General features: G+C 39.3%; 1 protein-coding gene across 2 annotated transcripts in view; it reads right to left on the reverse strand.

Moving 5' to 3' along the window:
- The window catches only part of RMDN2 (regulator of microtubule dynamics 2), a 65,276-nt gene that overhangs the window by 14,822 nt on the left and 29,245 nt on the right, over positions 1-21,209 (reverse strand). For both annotated transcript variants that reach the window (XM_061155579.1, XM_061155580.1), the window contains exons 6-8: positions 14,816-14,891; positions 11,805-11,882; positions 4,479-4,577 (exon numbers count right to left, since the gene is read on the reverse strand). In XM_061155579.1, coding sequence (XP_061011562.1) covers positions 4,479-4,577; positions 11,805-11,882; positions 14,816-14,891 — 253 coding nt within the window. The remainder of the gene's footprint in view (positions 1-4,478; positions 4,578-11,804; positions 11,883-14,815; positions 14,892-21,209) is intronic.

Genomic DNA, 21,209 nt, shown 5'->3' on the forward strand with positions numbered 1-21,209 from the left:
GTGAGAGCTGGACCATAAAGAAGGTTGAGCACTGAAGAACTGATGTTTTTGAATTGTAGTGTTGGAGAAGACTCTTGAGAGTCTCCTGGATAGTAAGGAGATCAAACCAGTCAATCCCAAAGGAAATCAACCCTGAATATTCATTGGAAGGACTGATGCTGAAGCCGAAGCTCCAATACTTCGGCCACCTGAAGGGAAGAGCTGACTCACTAAAAGACCCTGGTGCTGGGAAAGACTGAAAGCAGGATGAGAGGGTGAAGGACAGGGAAGTCTGGTCTGCTGCAGCCACGGGGTCGCAACGAGTTGGACACGACTTAGTGACTGAACAACAACAAAGGAACATAGGCAGGCTACTAATAATACTCACATCCTAAAATGGAGCAGATTCTGACCTTTGCCAAAGGCATTAGCTGCATAACAAGGAAAGTTGGGTCATTCAATAGAATGTTTTAATTAATGGGCAGTTTCTATGATGTTCTTCGAATTATGCCATAACATCTGGCAGAAAATACTGTACTTGCTTACTTCATCTTGGTCATCTAAGTTCCCCAAAGGCAGGAGCTGTGATGGTCATTTCTGTGTTCCCTTCATTTGGTATTAGGTATATGCTTAAAAAACATTGCTGAATAAATTAGCTTTGTTTTAAAACATCTCATTAACTCATGCAGCAGCTCTCTGTCATATCAAGTCACAGAAGACAGCTCGGGAGCTGGTGAAACCACTAAGGAAGATTCGGGGATCTTGTGACTGCAAACAGTGAGTGACATCAGGATGGCCAAAATTGCCACACCTGTCTTCTACACACACTCCCATCCAGGAGTGCTCCAACATACCATGGGCTGCACATGAAGGACCTTGAGACCTTTAAAAACAGGTCAAGCTCTAAAACCATGTTATACCACAATTCCAATCACAGGTATTTACCTAAGAAAATTTAAAACATGTCTACATAAAAGTTTGCCTATGAATGATCATAAGAACTTTATTCATAATAGCCCTAAGCCGGGAACAACTCAAATGTCCATCAATAGGTAAATGCATAAGTAAATTGTTGTAAATCCATGTAATGGAATATTACGAGGCAATCACAAATACATTCAATAAATTGACTGCATCTCAAAACATGTAGAGCAAAGGAAGCCAGATATGCAAAGTACCAAAGCTATGATTCCATTTATATACAATTTTAAAACAGGCAAAGTGGTGGTAATTACATAAGTATACAAATTTGTCAAGTTTCATGGAACTGTACACATAGAATGGGTGTATCTAACTGTAAATAAACTATATCTTAATGTATTCAGATATTCTGAAATAATTAGTCTGGGTTGTCACCTGGGTTAGCATTTTTTAAAGCTCTCCAGACAATTCAAATGTATCAGTTCTGTTCAGTTCGCATGGACAAGGTTATAAACCACTGACTGAGGGAATCAGGCCAGAATTTTGGATGAAGTGGGAAGCATGCTATATCTTAAAAGAATCCCAACATGGAATTTGCAGATGACTCTTGGTCTCAAACCACCTCCCTAGATGTTTTGGGGCTGAGGAGAACCAGATTTCACCAGTTATATGCAAAAATAACAGCAATATCAGCAATATTTATTTTTAGTCAGAGCACTTAGTGTGTGAGACCATGGGCCAAGAAAACTACATGTATTACTTCGTGTAATTTTCACAAAAACAAAATTAGGTATTATTATGCATACCTTACTGATAAAGAATTTAAGGTTAGGAGAAATAAACAAACAGGTCCATGTCATATTAACAGTAAAAGTCTCAGGTCTTAAACTGTCTGATTCTAAAACTAGAGCTCCCTCTCTACAGGAGCGCATTGCCTGGCTCTGGAGCTGTACCCCTGTGAACCTCTTGGGAGGCATGGAGTGGGGCAGGACTTCTGTTGGGACTCGGGGGGTGCAGAAACATGGAGTGTGGGAGCCACGGTATGTGCTGTTTCTTTTTCCCCGCTTGTCCCCCCAGGTTTCTCAGTTCCCCCACAGCCCTCAGCCCTCGAGGCTCCTCGGTACCCTCGTGTGCTGCAGTAAACATGGGGTGAGGCACTCCTGATGCCTTCTCACCCTCTTGACAAACACTGTGGAATGCATTTCAGACAATATCCAAGTCATAACTGAAGGGTGAGGTCCTCTAGACGGTTTGACGAGGTGTTTACAACGAGGGCTTTCCTGATGGCTCAGACAGTAAAGAATCTGCCTGCAATGCAGGAGACTCAGGTTCAATCCCTGGGTGGGAAAGATCCCCTGGAGAAGGGAATGGCTACCCACCCCAGTATTCCTTCTTGGAGAATTCCATGGACAGAGGAGCCTGGCGGGCGACAGTCCATGGGATCTCAAACAGACGGACACAACTGAGCGACTAACTTTCTTTCCTTTTACACTTTAATGAAGTTAAAATTCTTTGAGCCTTTATTGAGCACTTATGAGGTCCTGGGCACTCTCTAAGCAATTTGCTTGGATTAACTTATTTAACCTTCACAACAATACTATCACCTCCATGTTATTGATTAAACTGAGAGAGAAAGATATTAGGTAACTTGCCCAATGTCAGCCAGTAAAAAGCAGAACTGGGATTTAACCAGGTGCTCTTGTTTCAGAGTTTATACCTCTACATCATTGTGCTTCTTACTTACTTTTGATTTTATCTGTGTAATACTTCAAGTGCAGAAGCGCCTGAAGAACTTTCGTTCCATGTCCTGAAAACCTGACCCTCTAATTATAACTTTGATACCATCAAAAATGGGTTTAAAGCTCAAATGAAATTTTTGCTAATGAACATGTGATTAGTCACTTAGTTGTGTCTGACTCTTTGTGACCCCATGGACTGTAGCCCGCCAGGCTCCTCAGTCCACCGGGATTCTCCAGGAAAGAATACTGGAGTGGGTAGCTGTTACCTTCTCCAGGAAATCTTCCCAACCCAGGGACTGAACCCAGGTCTCCCACATTGCAGGCAGATTCTTTACCAGTTGTGCCACCAGGGAAGCCCAAGAATACTGGAGTGGGCAGCCTATCCCTTCTCCAGGGAAACTTCCCAACCCAGGAATTGAGCCAGGGTCTCCTGCATTGCAGGCTGGGCTACCTGGGAAGCCCATTGCTTCCCTGGGCTACCAGGGAAGCCCCATGAACATAGCATCTTTTATAAATCATTTTAAATGCACGATGATCTATATCCTTTTAAAATTTAACAAGGGAGAACTAATTCTTGATGTTAGAAAGAAGCTGAAGTGATAATACATTATCAGACTTCATTCATGTCTTTGACCTGCCATTGTGTGACACTGGAAAAAGTTACATTCCTGATGTCTTGATTTCCTTTTTTATAAAACAAAAAAGATCATACTAAATAAAAAAGAAGAAACATACAGCCCTTGTACTTGTATATCCATACTTTATCCCACTGGGTGCAGGCTTGATTTCAGAATACTTAATTTTTTCAAAAAGCCACTAGCCATTGTTTAGAGAAGTGCAGTATATTTGCTATCTTAGAATATATGATTTTTAAACTCCCTCTTGGTTCTACAAAATTGAGCCCTAAAATATACCAAAAAATACTAGCCTTTAAAATATATTTGACAACACTGTTCAGAGCCTGATTTTCTCTATATTGTTACAAATCTGAAGTAGGCAGGAGGGAAAAGAAAAATCAGTAAGATTCCATAATTGGTTCCAGAGAAAAATGAAGAGATTAGCCCAACAGCAAGTTGGTTAAATGCATGGATATATTACACATTTTCATGTGTGCACACACACATATTATTATTTAGAGTTTATCAGCAGAGCAATTGTACATTTTAGGATGGTAATGAAAATCCTGGTTTGGTCTGATGCCCCACGAAGGTTCCATAGAACTGTCTACAATTCAAAGAGTAACTTTTAAAATAACTCATCTTCTTGGCAACTTCTAGTTCTTTAAGATTAAACTGGTTCTATGTTAGGATAATCTGGAGTATTTTGGACCAAGTCTAATAATCAGGAGGGCTTCCCAGGTGGGCCCAGTGGTAAACAATCCATCTGCCAATGCAGGAGATGCAGGAGACACGGGTTTGATCTCTGGGATGGGAAGATCCCCTGGAGGAGGAAATGGAAACCTACTCCAGTATTCTTGACAGGAAAATCCCACGGACAGAGGAGCCTGGCAGGCTACAGCCCATGGGGTGTCAAAGAGTCGGACACGACTGAGCAACTGAGCATGCATGCTTTCTAAAAATTAGGGCATGAATGCTTTTGTACATAAACAATGTGGAGAGCTACACTGGATTTGGCAGTAAGGGCTGCCACACCTAGGACTTAGCACATAACTATCCTCTAAGCAGTAGTTTGAACATGCCAAAATGAGGACACAATCTGGGGCTCCAGTTAGAGGTCTACACATGGAGAACAGAAAGATTTCCTTGACAGCAATGGTAGGTGGGCCTGATGAAGACAGGAGCCAGACTGACATTGAAATAATGGATAGGCAAAACATACCTTGAGGAAATTTTGCAAAGCTTCTTGTACAGTTGAGGATGGTATATTTCCAAACAGAGTAGCAGCCATTTTTCTCTCAATCCAGCTCAGTTTTGAGACCTGCAAATATATAGCAACATCACTCAGACAGTTGACCACCTTTTGAATGAATAATCTCTCCTCAGATACATGTGTGTATGCACATATGTAGGGTATGCATACAATATCAGGCTGTCAGTTTCAGTTCAGTCATTCAGTCGTGTCTGACTCTTTTTGACCCCATGGACTGCAGCATGCCAGGCTTCCCTGTCCTTCACCACCTCCTGAAGCTTGCTCAGACTCATGTCCATAGAGTTGGTGACGCCATCCAAACATCTTATCCTTTGTTATCCCCTTCTCCTGCCTTCAATCTTGCCCAGCATCAGGGTCTTTTCAAATGAGTCAGTTTTTTGCATCAGGTAGCCAAAGTATTAGAGTTTCAGCTTTTTTCAGCTTCAGCATCAGTCCTTCCAATGAATATTCAGGACTGATTTCCTTTAGGATTGACTGGTTGGATCTCCTTGAAGTCCAAGGGACTCTCAAGAGTCTTCTCCAACACCACAGTTCAAAAGCATCAGTTCTTTAGTGCTCAGTTTTCTTTATAGTCCACTTCTCACATCCATACATGACTACTGGAAAAATCATAGTTTTGACTAGACAAACCCATGTTGGCAAAGTACCGTCTCTGCTTTTTAGTATGCTGCCTAGGTTGGCCATAGCCTTTCTTCCAAGGAATAAGCGTCTTTTAATTTCATGGCTGAAGTCACCATCTGCAGTGATTTTGGAGCCCCCCAAAATAAAGTCTCTTACTATTTGCATTGTTTCCCCGTCTATTTGCCAAGAAGTGATGGGCCCAGATGCCATGATCTTAGATTTTTGAATGTTGAGTTTTAAGTCAACTTTTTCACTCTCCTCTTTGACTTTTATCAAGAGACTCTTTAGTTTGTCATCACTTTCTGCCATAAGGGTGGTGTCACCTGCATATCTGAGGATATTGATATTTCTCCCAGCAATCTTGATTCCAGCTTGTGCTTCATCCATTCTGGCATTTTGCATGATGTACTCTGCATGTAAGTTAAATAAGCAGGGTGACAGTATGCAGCCTTGACATACTCCTTTCTCGATTTGGAACCAGTCTGTTGCTCCATGTCCAGTGCTAACTGCTGCTTCCTAACCTACATACAGATTTCTCAGGAGGTAGGTCAGGTGGTCAGGTATTCCCATCTCTTGAAGAATTTTCCACAGTTTGTTGTGATCCACACAGTCAAAGGCTTTGGCATAGTCAATAAACAGAAGCAGATGTTTTTCTGGAACTCTCTTGCTTTTTCGATGATCCAGCAGATGTTGGCCATTTGATCTCTAGTTCCTATGCCTTTTCTAAAACCAGCTTGAACATCTGGAAGTTCATGGTTCACGTACTGTTGAAGCCTGGCTTGGAGAATTTTGAGCATTACTTTGCTAGCATGTGAGATGGGTGCAATTGTGTGGTAGTTTGAACATTCTTTGGCATTGCCTTTCTTTGATTGGAATAAAAACTGAGTTCTGTGGCCACTGCTGAGTTTTCCAAATTTGCTGGCATATTGAGTGCAGCACTTTCATAGCATCATCCTTTAGGATTTGAAATAGCTCAGCTGGGATTCCATCACCTCCACTAGCTTTGTTCATAGTGATGCTTCCTAAGGCCCACTTGACTTCACATTCCAGGATGTCTGGCTCTAGGTGAGTGATCATACCATCATGATTATCTGGGTCGTGAAGATCTTTTTTGTACAGTTTTTCTGTGTATTCTTGCCACCTCTTCTTAATATCTTTTGCTCTGTTAGGTCCATACCATTTCTGTCCTTTACTGAGCCCATCTTTGGATGAAATGTTCCTTTAGTATCTCTAATTTTCTTGAAGAGATCTCTAGTCTTTCCCCTTCTATTCTTTTCCTCTATTTCTTTGCACTGATCACTGAGGAAGGCTTTCTTATCTCTCCTTGCTATTCTTTGGAACTTTGAATTCAAACAGGTATATATCTTTCCTTTTCTCTTGTGCCTTTCACTTCTTTTCTCAGCTATTTGTAAGGCCTCCTCAGACAACTATTTGGCCTTTTTGCATTTCTTCTTCTTGGGGATGGTCTTGATCACTGCCTCCTGTACAATGTCACAAACCTCTGTCCATAGTTCTTCAGGCACTCTGTCTAACAGATCTAATCCCTTGAATCTATACATCACTTTCACTGTATAATCATAAGGGATTTGATTCAGATCATGCCTGAATGGTCCAGTGGTTTTCCCTACTTTCTTCAATTTAAGTCTGAATTTGGCAAGAAGGAGTTCATGATCTGAGCCACAGTCAGCTCCCGGTCTTGTTTTGCTGATTGTATAGAACTTCTCCATCTTTGGCTGTAAAGAATAGAATCAATCTGATTTCAGTGTTGGCCATCTGGTGATGTCCATGTGTAGAGTCTTCTCTTGTGTTATTGGAAGAGGGTGTTTGCTGTGACCAGTGTGTTCTCTTGGCAAAACTCTGTTGGCCTTTGCCCTGCTTCATTTTGTACTCCAAGGCCAAATTTGCCCATTACTCCAGGTATCTCCTGACTTCCTACTTTTGCATTCCTGTCTCCTGTAATGAAAGGACATCTTTTTTGGGTGTTCTAGAAGGTCTTATAGGTCTTCATAGAACCGTTCAACTTCAGCTTCTTCAGCATTACTAGTTAGGGCATAGACTTGGATTACTGTGATATTGAATGGTTTGCCTTGGAAATGAATAGAGATCATTCTGTTCTATTCTGATCATGAAAAGGTAAATTGGAAGTGGTCAAGCAGCAGATGGTAAGAGTGAACATCAACATTTTAGGAATCAGTGAACTAAAAATGGACTGGAATGGCAAATTTAATTCAGATGACCATTATATCTGCTACTGTGGGCAAGAACCCCTTAGAAGCAATGGAGTAGCCCTCATAGTCAACAAAAGAGTCTGAAATGCATACAATATAATATATATAGATATAGATCCATGCTATATACACGAGAGATATAACCTTTATGGTATTAGTATCTTGCCTTCCTTTTTCATAATTCTAACCATGAGCTAAAAGCACTGGTCACCAAACCAATTTGAAATACTCTTAAGCAGGTTTGTGTCCAAAGAAAGGCAGAGGGGTTGGGGGTGGGGAACAATGCTGATCCTGTTCGTTCACATGATTCTTGATTGTGAGATGACGAATAGTATTTCTTTGTACAGAATACAGTAGCTGCAGGACTCTGCCTTTGCCATGCTCCCAACCAGACTGGAACACAGCAGCTCAGAAATGTAAACAGGCCAAGGTTCCTCAATCCAGAAGCAGTGTGCCGTGAGGGCCTGGTGTATGTATTTACAATTCAGGGGAATTTTTTAAAAAGCAACAACCACCAGAATTAAATCTCAAATTGTCATTTGTTTTTTGCTTTCTTTTTAAATTTTTTCACTTTTAAAAAGTATGAAGAGTCAATATATAATATAAAAGATTAAAGGGATTCAGAAATGAGTACTTAAAAGGGGAGCTATGCTCTCCACAACCCCATCAAGTGCCTTCCTTCACAATGCCATCTTCAAGGGTTCTAGGTAGTCATTGTTTTGTTGTTGTTCAGTTGCCCAGTCGTGTCTGGCTCTTTGCAACCCTATGGACTGCAGCATGCCAGGCCTCTGAGGTAGTCATTCAATTCAGTTCAGTTCAGTCGCTTAGTCGTGTCCGACTCTTTGCAACCCCATAGGCTGCAGCACGCCAGGCCTCCCTGTCCATCACCAATTCCCGGAGTTTACTCAAACTTATGTCCATTGAGTCAGTGATGCCATCCAACCATCTCATCCTCTGTCGTCCCCTTCTCCTCCTGGCTTCAATCTTCCCAGCATCAGGGTCTTTTCAAAGAGTCAGTTCTTTGCATCAGGTGGCCAAAGTATTGGAGTTTCAGCTTCAGCATCAGTCCTTCCAATGAATAGTCAGGACTGACTTCCTTTAGGAAGGTAGCCATTAACTACTATTTTTAAAAAAAAATTATTCTATAAATATTTTATAATAACTTCAAGTGGAAGTCACCTTTAAAAAGTGTGAATTACTATGTTGTACATCTGAAACTTACATATTATTGTACGTCAACTATAGCTCAGTTTTAAAAAAAGAGGTACAAACCATTGGTATTATGTACCTATTAACATATGTAAGCTATAAGGATACACTGTGTAGCACAGGGAATATAGTCAACATTTTATAACTTTAAATGTAGTATAATCTATACAAGCGGCTTCCCAGGTGGCGCTAGTGGTAAAGAACTTGTCTACCAATGCAGGAGACGTAAGAGACTCTGGTTAAGTCCCTCGGTCAGGAAGATCCCCTGGAGGAGGGCATGACAACCCACTCCAGTATTCTTGCCTGGGAAGTCCTATGGACAGAAGATCCTGGTGGGCCACAGTCCATGGCGTCACAAGGAGTCTGACATGAACCAACTGAGCATACACGCACAACCTATAAAAACTACGTTCACCGTGTTCTACACCTGAAACTAAGACAGTAACTGTAAGTCAACTATACTTCAAAAAGAATACTCTCCCCCCAAAATTATTCCGACTTTTCTACATAATGTTACTTTATTGCTATGCTTATTTTTGCTTTTTTTTGAACTAGAAAAAGAAGTTATGTTGTTCATCTTCTTTGACTTGTTGTTTTCTCTTAACATTATAGGTTTTAAGAGTTCATCTAGAGTAGTTGAAGTTCAGTCATTTAAACAACTCTGAGACAGTCCATCATTTAAACATACATCAATGATTTTTCATCCACTCTCTTTTTCAGTGGACATTTGGGTCTTCTTCCACTTTTTTGCTCTGAGAAACAAGGCTGCTACAGCCATTCTTATGTATCCTTCTAAAGCACATTTGCAAGAGTTTCTTTAGGATGGGTACCAGTGTCACACAGTAAACAAGCAATCAAATTCAAGAGATAATACCCAATTGTTTCTAAGACGGTTATATCAATCTGTGCTCCCACAACAATGTAGGAATTTCTGTTACTCCACATTTTTGCAACATCTCATATTAATAAAGTTTTATCAAATGGGAATAAAATGGCATCTCCTTATTTATCATTTCCTATTATTTCTAATTCAAGATTTATGGTTTTTAAGCTGTTTTGTTTCTAAATTTCTAATACTGATATAATTGCTTTTTGATGAGAAAACCTGTATGATATCAATTCTGACTTGCTTCATGATCTCATGTATGGTCAATTTTGTAAACATTTTGCATATGCTTGAAAAACGTATGTCCTCTTTGGCTAGATACATGGTTTCAACTATGTTTATTAGATCAAAATTATTAAATGTAAGGCTTCAATCAATGTTTTAGATACTTACTAGTACTTTTTTGTCTCTTGTTCTATTAATTATCAAAAGATAATTTCTTCAGCAGTGCCTATCTACTACTAAATCCTTCCACTGAATTTTCTTTTAATCACTAATAATATACTTCTTTTTAAAATGTATTTTTAATTGGAGGATAACTGCTTTACAATGTTGTACTGGATTTTGCCGTACAACAGTGTGAATCAGCCACGTGTATACACATATCCACTCCCTCCTGACCTTCCCTCCCACTCCCCCACCCTCATCCCACCCCTCTGGCTGTCACAGAGCACTGGGTCAAGCTGCCCGTGTTACACGGCAATTTCCCACTAGTTATCTACTTTACATAAGGTAATGTATATAAAGAGCTGTATACACAAGTGATATAAAAATGTTATATACAAAAATATACATAAAAACTGTTTCTTTTTTTCATATCTACCTGATCATTTTTGTAGTCTCACGCTCTTTATCCATTTTCCCCTAATTCATTTTATTTTTAGGAACACAAGACATAGATAGCTGTTGAATACTCTGTTTAATACTCTGTATTCCATGTTTCCCAAATCTGAAGTCCTTTCAGATGTACCTCTATTCTTTCTGTTCATTTGTTCTGTTGACTGCCGTTTATGATGGCTTGTTTCCCCGTATGTATTCTGTTATTTTTGACTATGATATGAGCTCAACTCTGTAGGAATGTTCTAAGGCTTGTGTGTGAAGGTACAATCCTCCAGGGAGGATTAGCATTAGCTTCTGCCATTTGTCTGTGGTATGAAGATCAGGTTCCATTTGGAATTAAATTTTCCTTCTTGAGTTTTTGGGTTTTTTTTTTAAGCCTAATCCAACAGTGTACATTCTAGCTCCAGGCTCCTATGAGTCTGGGTCAATGATTTTTTAAATCAGGGGAGTCCCTTACTGTCATGACACTATTTTAAAAAAATATTTAAAACTGGCACAATAGAAACTGCATACTCTTAAAAGGATGAAATATGATAAGAAATATAAAGTATAAAATGCACACGTGACATACACAGCAGGTGCTCATTAAAAGTAAAACCTCCTGCTTTATTTCTAATCCTCTATAAGCCACAATGAAAAAGCTTCATCTTCTGCCTACCCCAATTTTCTCATTCAGAAATAGCATTTCTCTTTGGGGCAATTTTTCATGCAGCTGTTAAGATACACTTTCACATTCTGTTAACTTTCTGTAAACGAGTGTCATTTAACACACTGGGTCTCAGACTTACCAGCTACTTTTATTTATTTCTATACATCTTAGGTCCCCACGTAAATTAAGTTCCTTGAAGATAAGGATGGTTTTTTATTTACCTTCTGGCCAGTGAGAACATACTATATGCTCAGTAAACTCGGATAAGTGAAAAAATCCTCTCACAAAACAGACAGCAGTGCATCAATATAGGGTACACGGGTGTAGGTGGCTGATTACCATCTGAGAAAGCACATACAAAGGGAAACACTGACTACTTCTAGGGAAAAGGGAAAGGCAGTGAAGAAAAAAGACATACACATTTATAAAACCAAACAGTGTATGTGGCCTTCCCTACTGGCTCAGCAGTAAAGAATCCGCCAGCAACGCAGGTGATTCAGGAGATGTGGGTTCAATTCCTGAGTCAGGAAGATATCCTGGAGGAGGGCATGGCAATCCGCTCCAGTATTCTTGCCTGGAGATTCCCATGGACAAAGGAGCCTGATGGACTACAGCGCATGGTGTCGCAAAGAGTCGGACACAACTAGAGCAACTGAGCATGTTGTATGTAATGCAACATATATTTATATAATACGTTAAATTTATCAACTCATAAAATATGCATTGATTTCACAATTTTCTCTATAGCAGACACTAGGTAGAACAAGAGGAAGCCACTGAAAATCTATCATATAATCATAGTATATCCACATAAGATTTATAGATAGAAGCAGTCAACTTACAGCATAACAGTATCTTCCCTTGAGGTAATACAAAAAGGGTTCTTCAGGTAAAAATTCGATTGCTTTATCTAGATGTTCCTGAAAGAAAATTAAAAAAAAAAAGTCATCTCCCAAGTTTCAGGCAGTGTTGAATGACACTCTGCCTAGCAATTTCAAAGGGACTTTATGATGCTGTTTCCTCCCCCTCTTTATCATTAATACAATTAAGCTTATCAATAATTCAATCATCAAAATGCTCACAACTACAAGTGTGATTATGATTTAATAAGGCTACAGAGGATGTCACTTTAAAAAGAGAAAACAGCCAAGTCGCATTTTTGTCTGCCCATGACTTGCCTACCTAATACTTCAGTTCAGTTCAATTCAGTTGCTCAGTCGTGTCCAACTCTTTGCGACCCCATGAATCACAGCACGCCAGGCCTCCCTGTCCATCACCAACTCCCTGAGTTTACTCAAACCCATGTCCATTGAGTCGGTGATGCCATCCAGCCATCTCATGCTCTGTCATCCCCTTCTCCTCCTGCCCCCAATCCCTCCCAGCATCAGGGTCTCTTCCAATGAATCAACTCTTCGCATGAGGTGGCCAGAGTACTGGAGTTTCAGCTTCAGCATCAGTCCTTCCAATGAACACTCAGGACTGATCTCCTTTAGGATGGACGGGTTAGATCTCCTTGCAATTCAAGGGACTCTCAAGAGTCTTCTCCAACACCACAGTTCAAAAGCATCAATTTTTCGGCGCTCAGCTTTCTTCACAGTCCAACTCTCACATCCATACATGACCACTGGAAAAACCATAGCCTTGACCAGACAGACCTTTGTTGGCAAAGTAATGTCTCTGCTTTTTAACATGCTGTCTAGGTTGGTCATAACATTCCTTCTAAGGAGTAAGCGTCTTTTAATTTCATGGCTGCAATCACCATCTGCAGTGATTTTGGAGCCCCCCAAAATAAAGTCTGACACTGTTTCCATTGTCTTCCCATCTATTTGCCATGAAGTGATGGGACCAGATGCCATGATCTTAGTTTTCTGAATGTTAAGCTTTAAGCCAACTTTTTCACTCTCCTCTTTCACTTTGTAGGTATAATGGAAAACAGAAGAGCAGAACTAGATAATAGAGCAATCTACCCACTTGACATTGTCAAATGGTTATAGGGAGCTGGAAAACAAAGAACTCTTTGCCCATCCTTATAATTATTGACCCTGAGGGGTTATTTACTGAGTGAATATAACTATTTGTTGTTGCTGTTCAGTTGCTAAGTCATATCTATGCTTTGTGGCCCCATGGACTACAGCATGCCGGGCTCCTCTGTCCTCCACTGTCTCCTGGAGTTTGCTCAAATTCTTGTCCATTGAGTCAGTGACGCTGCCCAACCATCTCATCCTGGGCTGCCCTCTCCTCCTTTTGCCTTCAATCTTACCAAGCATCAGGGGCTTTTCCAATGAGTCAAGTCTTCGCATCAGGAAGCCAAAGTATTGGAGCTTCAGCTCCAGCATCAGTCCTTCCAGTGAATATTCATGTTTAATCGCATATAGGATTGACTGGTTGGATCTCCTTGCAGTCCAAGAGACTCTCAAGAGTCTTTTCCAACACCACAATTCAAAATTATCAATTCTTCAGCACTCAGCCTTCTTTATGGTCCAACTCTCACAACCACACATGACTACTGGAAAAACCATAGCTTTGCCTATACAGACCTTTGCTGGCAGCATGCTGTCTGCTTTTTAATATGCTGTCTAGGTTTGTCTTAGCTTTTCTTCCAAGAAGCAAGCATCTTTTCATTTCATGGCTGCAGCCACCATCTGCAGTGATTTTAGAGCCCAAGAAAATAAAATCTGTCACTGTTTCCATTTTTTCCCCATCTATTTGCCATGAAGTGATGAAATCAGATGCCATGATCTTAGGTTTTTGAATGGTGAGTTTCAAGCCAGCTTTTTCACTCTCCTCTTTCACCCTTATCAAGAGGCTCTTTAGATTCTCTTCACTTTCATTAGAGTAGTATCATCATATCTGAGCTTGTGTATATTTCTCCCAGAAATCTTGATTCCAACTTGTGATTTATCCAGTCCAATATTTCACATGACGTACTTTACAAAGAAGTTAAATAAGCAGGGTGACAATACACAGTCTTGATGTACTCCTTTCCAATTTTGAACCAGTCAGTTGTTCCATGTCCAATTCTAACTGTTGCTTCTTGACCCACAAACAGGTTTCTCAGGAGACAGGTAAGGTGGTCTGGTACTCCCATGTCTTTGAAAATTTTCCAGTTGCTGAACCACACATTCAAAGGCTTTAGCATAGTCAATGAAGCAGAAGTAGATGTTTTTCTGGATCTCCCTTGCTTTCTCCATGATGTAACAAACGTTGGCAATTTGGTTTCTGGTTCCTCTGCCTCTTTGAAACCCAGCTTGTACATCTGGAAGTTCTTGGTTCACGTATTGCTGAAGCCTAAATTGAAGGAGTCTAAACATAACCTTGCTAGCATGTGAAATGAGTGCAATTGTATGGTAGCTTGAACATTCTCTAGGATTGCACTTCTTGGATTGGAATAAAAATTGATCTTTTCCAGTCCTGTAACCACTGTAACTATAATTACAGGCACATTATAAATAATGAGTATGCTCATTACTTATTTTACTCATTTATCATGGCAAATTTAAGTCCTACATTGAATTCTACTCCTCCTAACAAATTAATTTGTGGAAAATGTTAACGAATTAATTCCAGCCATGTTTATGATGTAGGTGAGCTCACAACCAAAAGGCTAAGACTCTGCCTTTAGAAAAACAATACTCATCTACTTTGTGACTTCTTTCAGGTTCTATAATAATAATAATGATTTTTAATCAACCAAAGAGCTTGATTCTTTTTGGCACAGTACTTTTAAAGACTGACATTTCATTTAAGTAAAAAAGATGAATTCCTAGAGATAAATTTGTTGAATAATTTGATTTGTACTTGTTAATGGAACATTAACAAGCTACATTAAAACATTTTTAATATCAAGAAATACCTTGAAGCGATATCCGTAGTTAATTTTGTTTTGTAAGCCCTCAAACTCAGATACATAGCCACACAAAACTGCATACCTGAAAAGGATAAAAACAATGGACACTGTGTAAACTTTTAATGAAATATCATGAAATTTAACATTTAAAAAATATATCTAAACTATTCATTAATATTTAACAAAAGTATTCATATAGATGCAAGGACCCTAAAAATAATAAATATTTGACATAAACATGAGGCCAGTTTCCTCATCTATAACTGGGGATGCTAACACCCTCTATCTTGTATATGTGTTGTGAGGGTAAAATATCTAAAATGTAATTGCTTAGAATAGTGCCTGGCATGAGTGAGTTTCATGGAAGATGAGCTGCTGCTATCACAATCATCAACATCAAAGTCATAAAGAGACTCTCAGGAAAGACTAATCAGATTAAAAGTATTAAACTGAAAAATATACTGTGTCAACAGATTCCTGTTTCTTTTTCATAAAAATAAAAACTTCATGGTTCCCTTTAATGTCATTTGAAAATTAAAATAAGTATCATCACTAAAAACAAAAACTAATACAAAATTTTTTAAAAATACTAAAATCAAAGATAATTTTAGACTATGTTTTTTCAAAAATTTCCCATGCCCTTCAATCCTTCCTCGGAAACACATTACTACAATATTGCATCTCATGAATTCTTTCCTTTTTTCCCATTAGGAATATAAAATTTATATCAATAATTACTTGACTATAAATTGGATACAATATTTGTTCAGCAAACTGCTTCCTCTAAAAATTGGGCATATATTACTTTTTACATTCAGACTATTTCTGTACAAAAGTATTTAGAGTTTTTCTGTCTGAGGCAAAATATTCATTTACTTAAATATCAGTATTTCAAAAGTAGGTCCTAATTTTCACTTGCATTTTCATAACTGAAGTGGAAATGCAATTTTGGGTGTTATTTATCTTGATTTTCTGTGGGTAAACATGTGAACTTTAAAATAAGAAGGTGAAGAGAACAATTTTCTTAGTTTGGAATAGTCAGACCATTCCTGGACACAGAAGATCACACAATTCACAACAACTTATGCACAACCAATAAAATGGCCACTTTTCAGTTATAACTTTTTTGACCTCTTAATTTTCATTAGAAAATCAATAATGTCCTAACAGTAAAAGCAAGAGTTAGGACAAAAGCAACCTATTAAAGGTGAGCTGAGAACTTACCTATGTTAGGAGATACTATTTAAATTACTATATTTAAATACTACCTTAAATTACTATAACACGTTATCATAACTGTTGTTGTCAGTTAGTCGTGCCTGATTCTTTTATGACCCCATGGACTGTAGTTCATCAGGCTCCTCTGTCCATGGGATTTCCCAGGCAAGAACACTGGATTGGGTTACCATTTCCTTCTCCAGGGGATCTTCCCAACCCAGGGATTGAACCTGCATCTCCTACATTGGAAGGCACATTCTTTACCACGAAGCCACCTGGGAAGCCCAACACAACTGTAGCAATATTGATATACAATACTGAAAAATTTTATAATGAACCAATATTAATACATTATTGTTAACTACACTCATGCTTCCTTCTAATTTCCAGCTGTTTTTCCCTCATGTCCTTAAATTTTGACATTTTTCTCTCCATCCCTCCTTTTATATTTATCCCTGTTAATTCACATATTTTTTAGTATCTCTTTCCCATGTGAAAATCTTTTAATTACTCCTGTCATCCATCATCCACCCTGTTTCTCCTAATTTTGTGCCAGTTGCAACCTTTATAAGAATACCTTCCATATCTTCACCCACTGAAAAAAATGACTGAACACACTAGTGTCTAAGATTCAGATCTGGAATGATAGAATAATGATATTGTCAACAGATATTCTGTTGAATAATTGAGGCTCAAACCATTCTCACACCACAGGTAACCCAGAATCTTGCCTGTATTTTAACATTGTCTCCAAGAAGATTACAGGTGAACTTGTTTTCATGCTTTCCTTAAATCCAGACAATTAGCTTAATTTCCCTACTCTATCCACTAGCAAAGAAAAAATAGATCATGTCACATTTTTAGAAAAATTTATGTTGGATCTACTTGAACTTCATCATTCACAGAACACCCAACCAACTATTCGTGCTGGAGTCAAAGGAAAAGATTTGATGTTCACTGATCTACAGTGGTGGAATAAATCTTGTTTTCTGAAAAATCAGAAAAGCTTATGCACATCTGATCTAGCTTTTACAGAGTTCTTTCAGCACATTCTTTACAAGTCACTGTAAGTGAAGGGGGAAAAAAGGAAAAAACATGACTTATGAAAACCATAATATGAAATATGTGCATTTTCTCTTATAAATAATCTGTCAACAGAGTCTTATGCTTTTTTAAGTCTGTTTCTTTAAAGTCTAAAGTACTATTTATCTTCTTACAAACCATAAATTCAAAGTTCACCTGACAACTTTTCCCAAAAGAATCATCATTTCTTTTCTGGCAATCAATCTCACCTATAACTACATGTATGTGGTATATATGTTGTTCTTTTTGATACTGTTTATCTTGAAAAATGTAATTTAAAATTTTACTTTGTAAACTCTTAGGTTGATGGGAACAAGTAAGCAACTATACACAATATGGTCTATGACCTCCATCTAGAGGTTGTTCTAACTATATTTGCTTTAACAAAAATTCTATATTTTCTTTGCATCTATAGCAAATATTTTAATAATTGACAAGCAGCCCTGTCTCAACAACTAGTAAGCAACTATTAACTCAACTCCAAGAAGCTTCTGATTTAGGGCCAATGCTCTTTATACTGTGAAAAGGCAGAGGAAGAGTAATGTAAAAGATGAAATACTGAGTATATACAAATATAAGATCTGACTTTTATTTTCCCCACTTATTGTGTGACCCTTGGTTACTAATCACAACACCACATGGCACACACATATACCGGCCTCCACACACAAACACCATATACACAGACTGCTTTGTTTATACTTTCCATAAAATGGAAACAGGTTGTTCTGTGAAACACATGCATGTGGATATAATTTGTGAACAGTAGAGCACAATGAATATGTAAGACATTATTTATAATTAAGGTCAGGCCTGATTAGCTAACAAACTGCGAATCCATTGGTAATTTTGCTCTCTTGATTCTAGAAGTATTTTAGACTGGTACAACAAAAACAATAGAATTTTACAGAGAGCTTATGTAGCTTTGAAGTTACAAGGCAATTTCATTTGGAAAATATGAAGATGAAAAACAAGTTTTTAAAATAACATTTGTTTTTTAATTATTCCCTTGATATCAGTCCTTTATGAAATTATTCCTAATGATTGCTCTTTTATTTCAAATTGAAGGCTTATAAACCATCACAGTGGAGAAGGCAATGGCATCCCACTCTAGTACTCCTGCCTGGAAAATCCCATGGACGGAGGAGTCTGGTGGGCTGCAGTCCATGAGGTCCCACAGAGTCGGACACGACTGAAGCGACTCAGCAGCAGCAGAAACCATCACAGAACCCTGTAAACCATGGGTCAACAAACTTTAGCTTCAGGGTTAGGTAGCAAACATTTTAGGTTGTGGGATCAGAGAGTCTGTTACAACTATTCAACATCATTGCTATGTGCAATGCACAGGGATGGCTGTACTCCAATAAAATTTTATTTACAAAAGCAGGCAGTTGCATTTGGCCTGGAGGCCATGGTTTGTCATTTATACTGAATGAATGAGAAAAAGTCTTAACATATTGAGGAAAATTCCAGCAGAATAAGATATTTTCATGATATTTTATTACAATTGACTATGGAATCAATCAACCTAAATTTCACCCATTGCTTCTCAAACCAAAGTTTTAATTTTTCTTTTCCATCAGCCTAAACCTCTATTACTGTATTTAATTGAATGAGAATTCTTAAATCTAGTAGGTACATCACAATAAATTCTAAAAATTAAGATAAAATTGACTTTTGAATTTATTAAATTTTATTAACTGACCAGATTTTAATTGTTTTTTAATTAAAAAGTCATACTGAATAAAAATATCACGTGAAACACAAATGGGTCAGTACTCTGTGTGTTTCTGTGTGTATATGGATAAGATTTCCCTCATGGTCAAATATCACCGTTATAAATAAGGTAGCTGCGTGCGAGCTAAATCGCTTCGGTCATGTCCAACTCTTTGTGACCCCGTGAGCTGTAGCCTGCCAGGCTCCTTTGTCTATGGGGATTCTCCAGGCAAGAATAGTGGAGTGAGTCACCTCCAGGGGATCTTCCCGGCCCAGGGATCGAACCCGCGTGTCCTGCAGCTCCTGCACTGCAGGCAGATTCTTCACCGCTGGGCCACTGGGGAAGCCCAAATACGGCAGTGAGTACACAACAAAAGGACTTCTCTAGCGGCTCAGCGGTAAAGAATCCACCTGAAATGCAGGAGCTGCAGGAGGCATGGGTTTGATCCCTGGTCGGAAAGATCCCCTGGAGAAGGGCACGGCAACCCACTGCAGTATCCTTGCCTGGAGAATCCCATGGACAGAGGAGACTGTGGCCTACAATCCATAGGGTGGCAAGGAGTTGGCCATAACTGAAGCGACTTAGCAAACATGCACACACACAAAAAAGTGAAAATAGATGAACAAAGGAGAAGTAGCCAGATTAGTGGAAGACAGGTTGGGAAATACACTAAGGAAGAGTTAAGCGTAATCTGTCCTCACACAGTGAATTTTAAAGTGTTTATGATGCCTTCAGGGAAGATTCAGGATTGTTCTTGTATGGAAATTTGGAAGTTCACACTAATAAGTGTCCTCAAGTTGAAGATTAACATCAAATGTACCTTTTTAATGTGATTCCTCACTGACACAGATGCATGCATGGAAGGAGGGCTTCCCTGGTGGTTCAGACTGTAAAGAATCCACCCACAGTGCGGGAGACCTGGGTTCGATCCCTGGGTTGGGAAGATGTTCTGGAGGAGGGCATGGCAACCCACTCTAGTACTCTTGCCTGGAGAATCCCCAGGGACAGAGGAGCCTGGTGGGCTACAGTCCACGGGGTTGCAAAGATTCAGACATGACTGAGCGACTAAACACACACAGCACATAGGACAAGGCAGAGGACACGAGAGAAAGAGGAAGCAGAGGCTCAGAGTTTAGAGCTTCAGTGTTCTTTCTGCATCCAAATCTGGCTAATCAGCACCCAAACATTTACAATACCAAAAGAGATGAAGACAGTGTAGCTTGATCAGTAGAAATTCCTTATGGTTATACTAAAAATGGAAGAACAGAGTACCTTAACACGTATTAATTTATTAATACTCAGTTCAGTTCAGTTCAGTTGCTCAGTCGTGTCCAACTCTTTGCGACCCCATGAATCGCAGCACGCCAGCCCTCCCTGTCCATCACCAACTCCTGGAGTTTACTCAAACTCATGTCCATCAAGTCGGTGATGCCATCGAACCATCTCATCCTCTGTCGTCCCCTTCTCCTCCTGCCCCCAATCCCTCCCAGCTTCAGGGTCTTTTCCAATGAGTCAACTCTTCACATGAGGTGGCCAAAGTATTGGAGTTTCAGCCTCAGCATCAGTCCTTCCAGTGAACACCCAGGACTGATCTCCTTTAGGATGGACTGGTTGGATCACCTTGAAGTCCAAGGGACTCTCAAGAGTCTTCTCCAACACCACACTTCAAAAGCATCGATTCTTTGGTGCTCAGCCTTCTTCACAGTCCAACTCTCACATCCATACATGACCACTGGGAAAACCATAGCCTTGACTAGATGGACCTTTGTTGGCAAAGTAATGTCTCTGCTTTTTAATATGCTATCTAGGTTGGTCATAACTTTCCTTCCAAGGAGTACGCGTCTTTTAATGTCATGGCGGCAGGCACCATCTGCAGTGATTTTGGAGCCCAAAAAAATGAAGTCTGACACTGTTCCCACTGTCTCCCCATCTATTTGCCATGAAGTGATGGGACCAGATGCCATGATCTTAGTTTTCTGAATGTTGAACTTTAAGCCAATTTTTTCACTCTCCTTCACTTTCATCAAGAGGCTTTTTAGTTCCTCTTCACTTTCTGCCATAAGGGTGGTATCATCTGCATATCTGAGGTTATTGATATTTCTCCCAGCAATCTTGATTCCAACTTGTGCTTCTTCCAGCCCAGCATTTCTCATGATGTACTCTGCATATAAGTTAAATATGCAGGGTGACAATATACAGCCTTGACGTACTCCTTTTCCTATTTGGAACCAGTCTGTTGCTCCATGTCCAGTTCTAACTGTTGCTTCTTGACCTGCATATAGGTTCCTCAAGAGGCAGGTCAGGTGGTCTGGTATTCCCATCTCTTGAAGAATTTTTACAGTTTATTGTGATCCACACAGTCAAAGGCTTTGGCATAGTCAA

Source organism: Dama dama, chromosome 11 (assembly GCF_033118175.1).
Source record: "Dama dama isolate Ldn47 chromosome 11, ASM3311817v1, whole genome shotgun sequence".
NCBI lineage: Eukaryota > Metazoa > Chordata > Mammalia > Artiodactyla > Cervidae > Dama > Dama dama.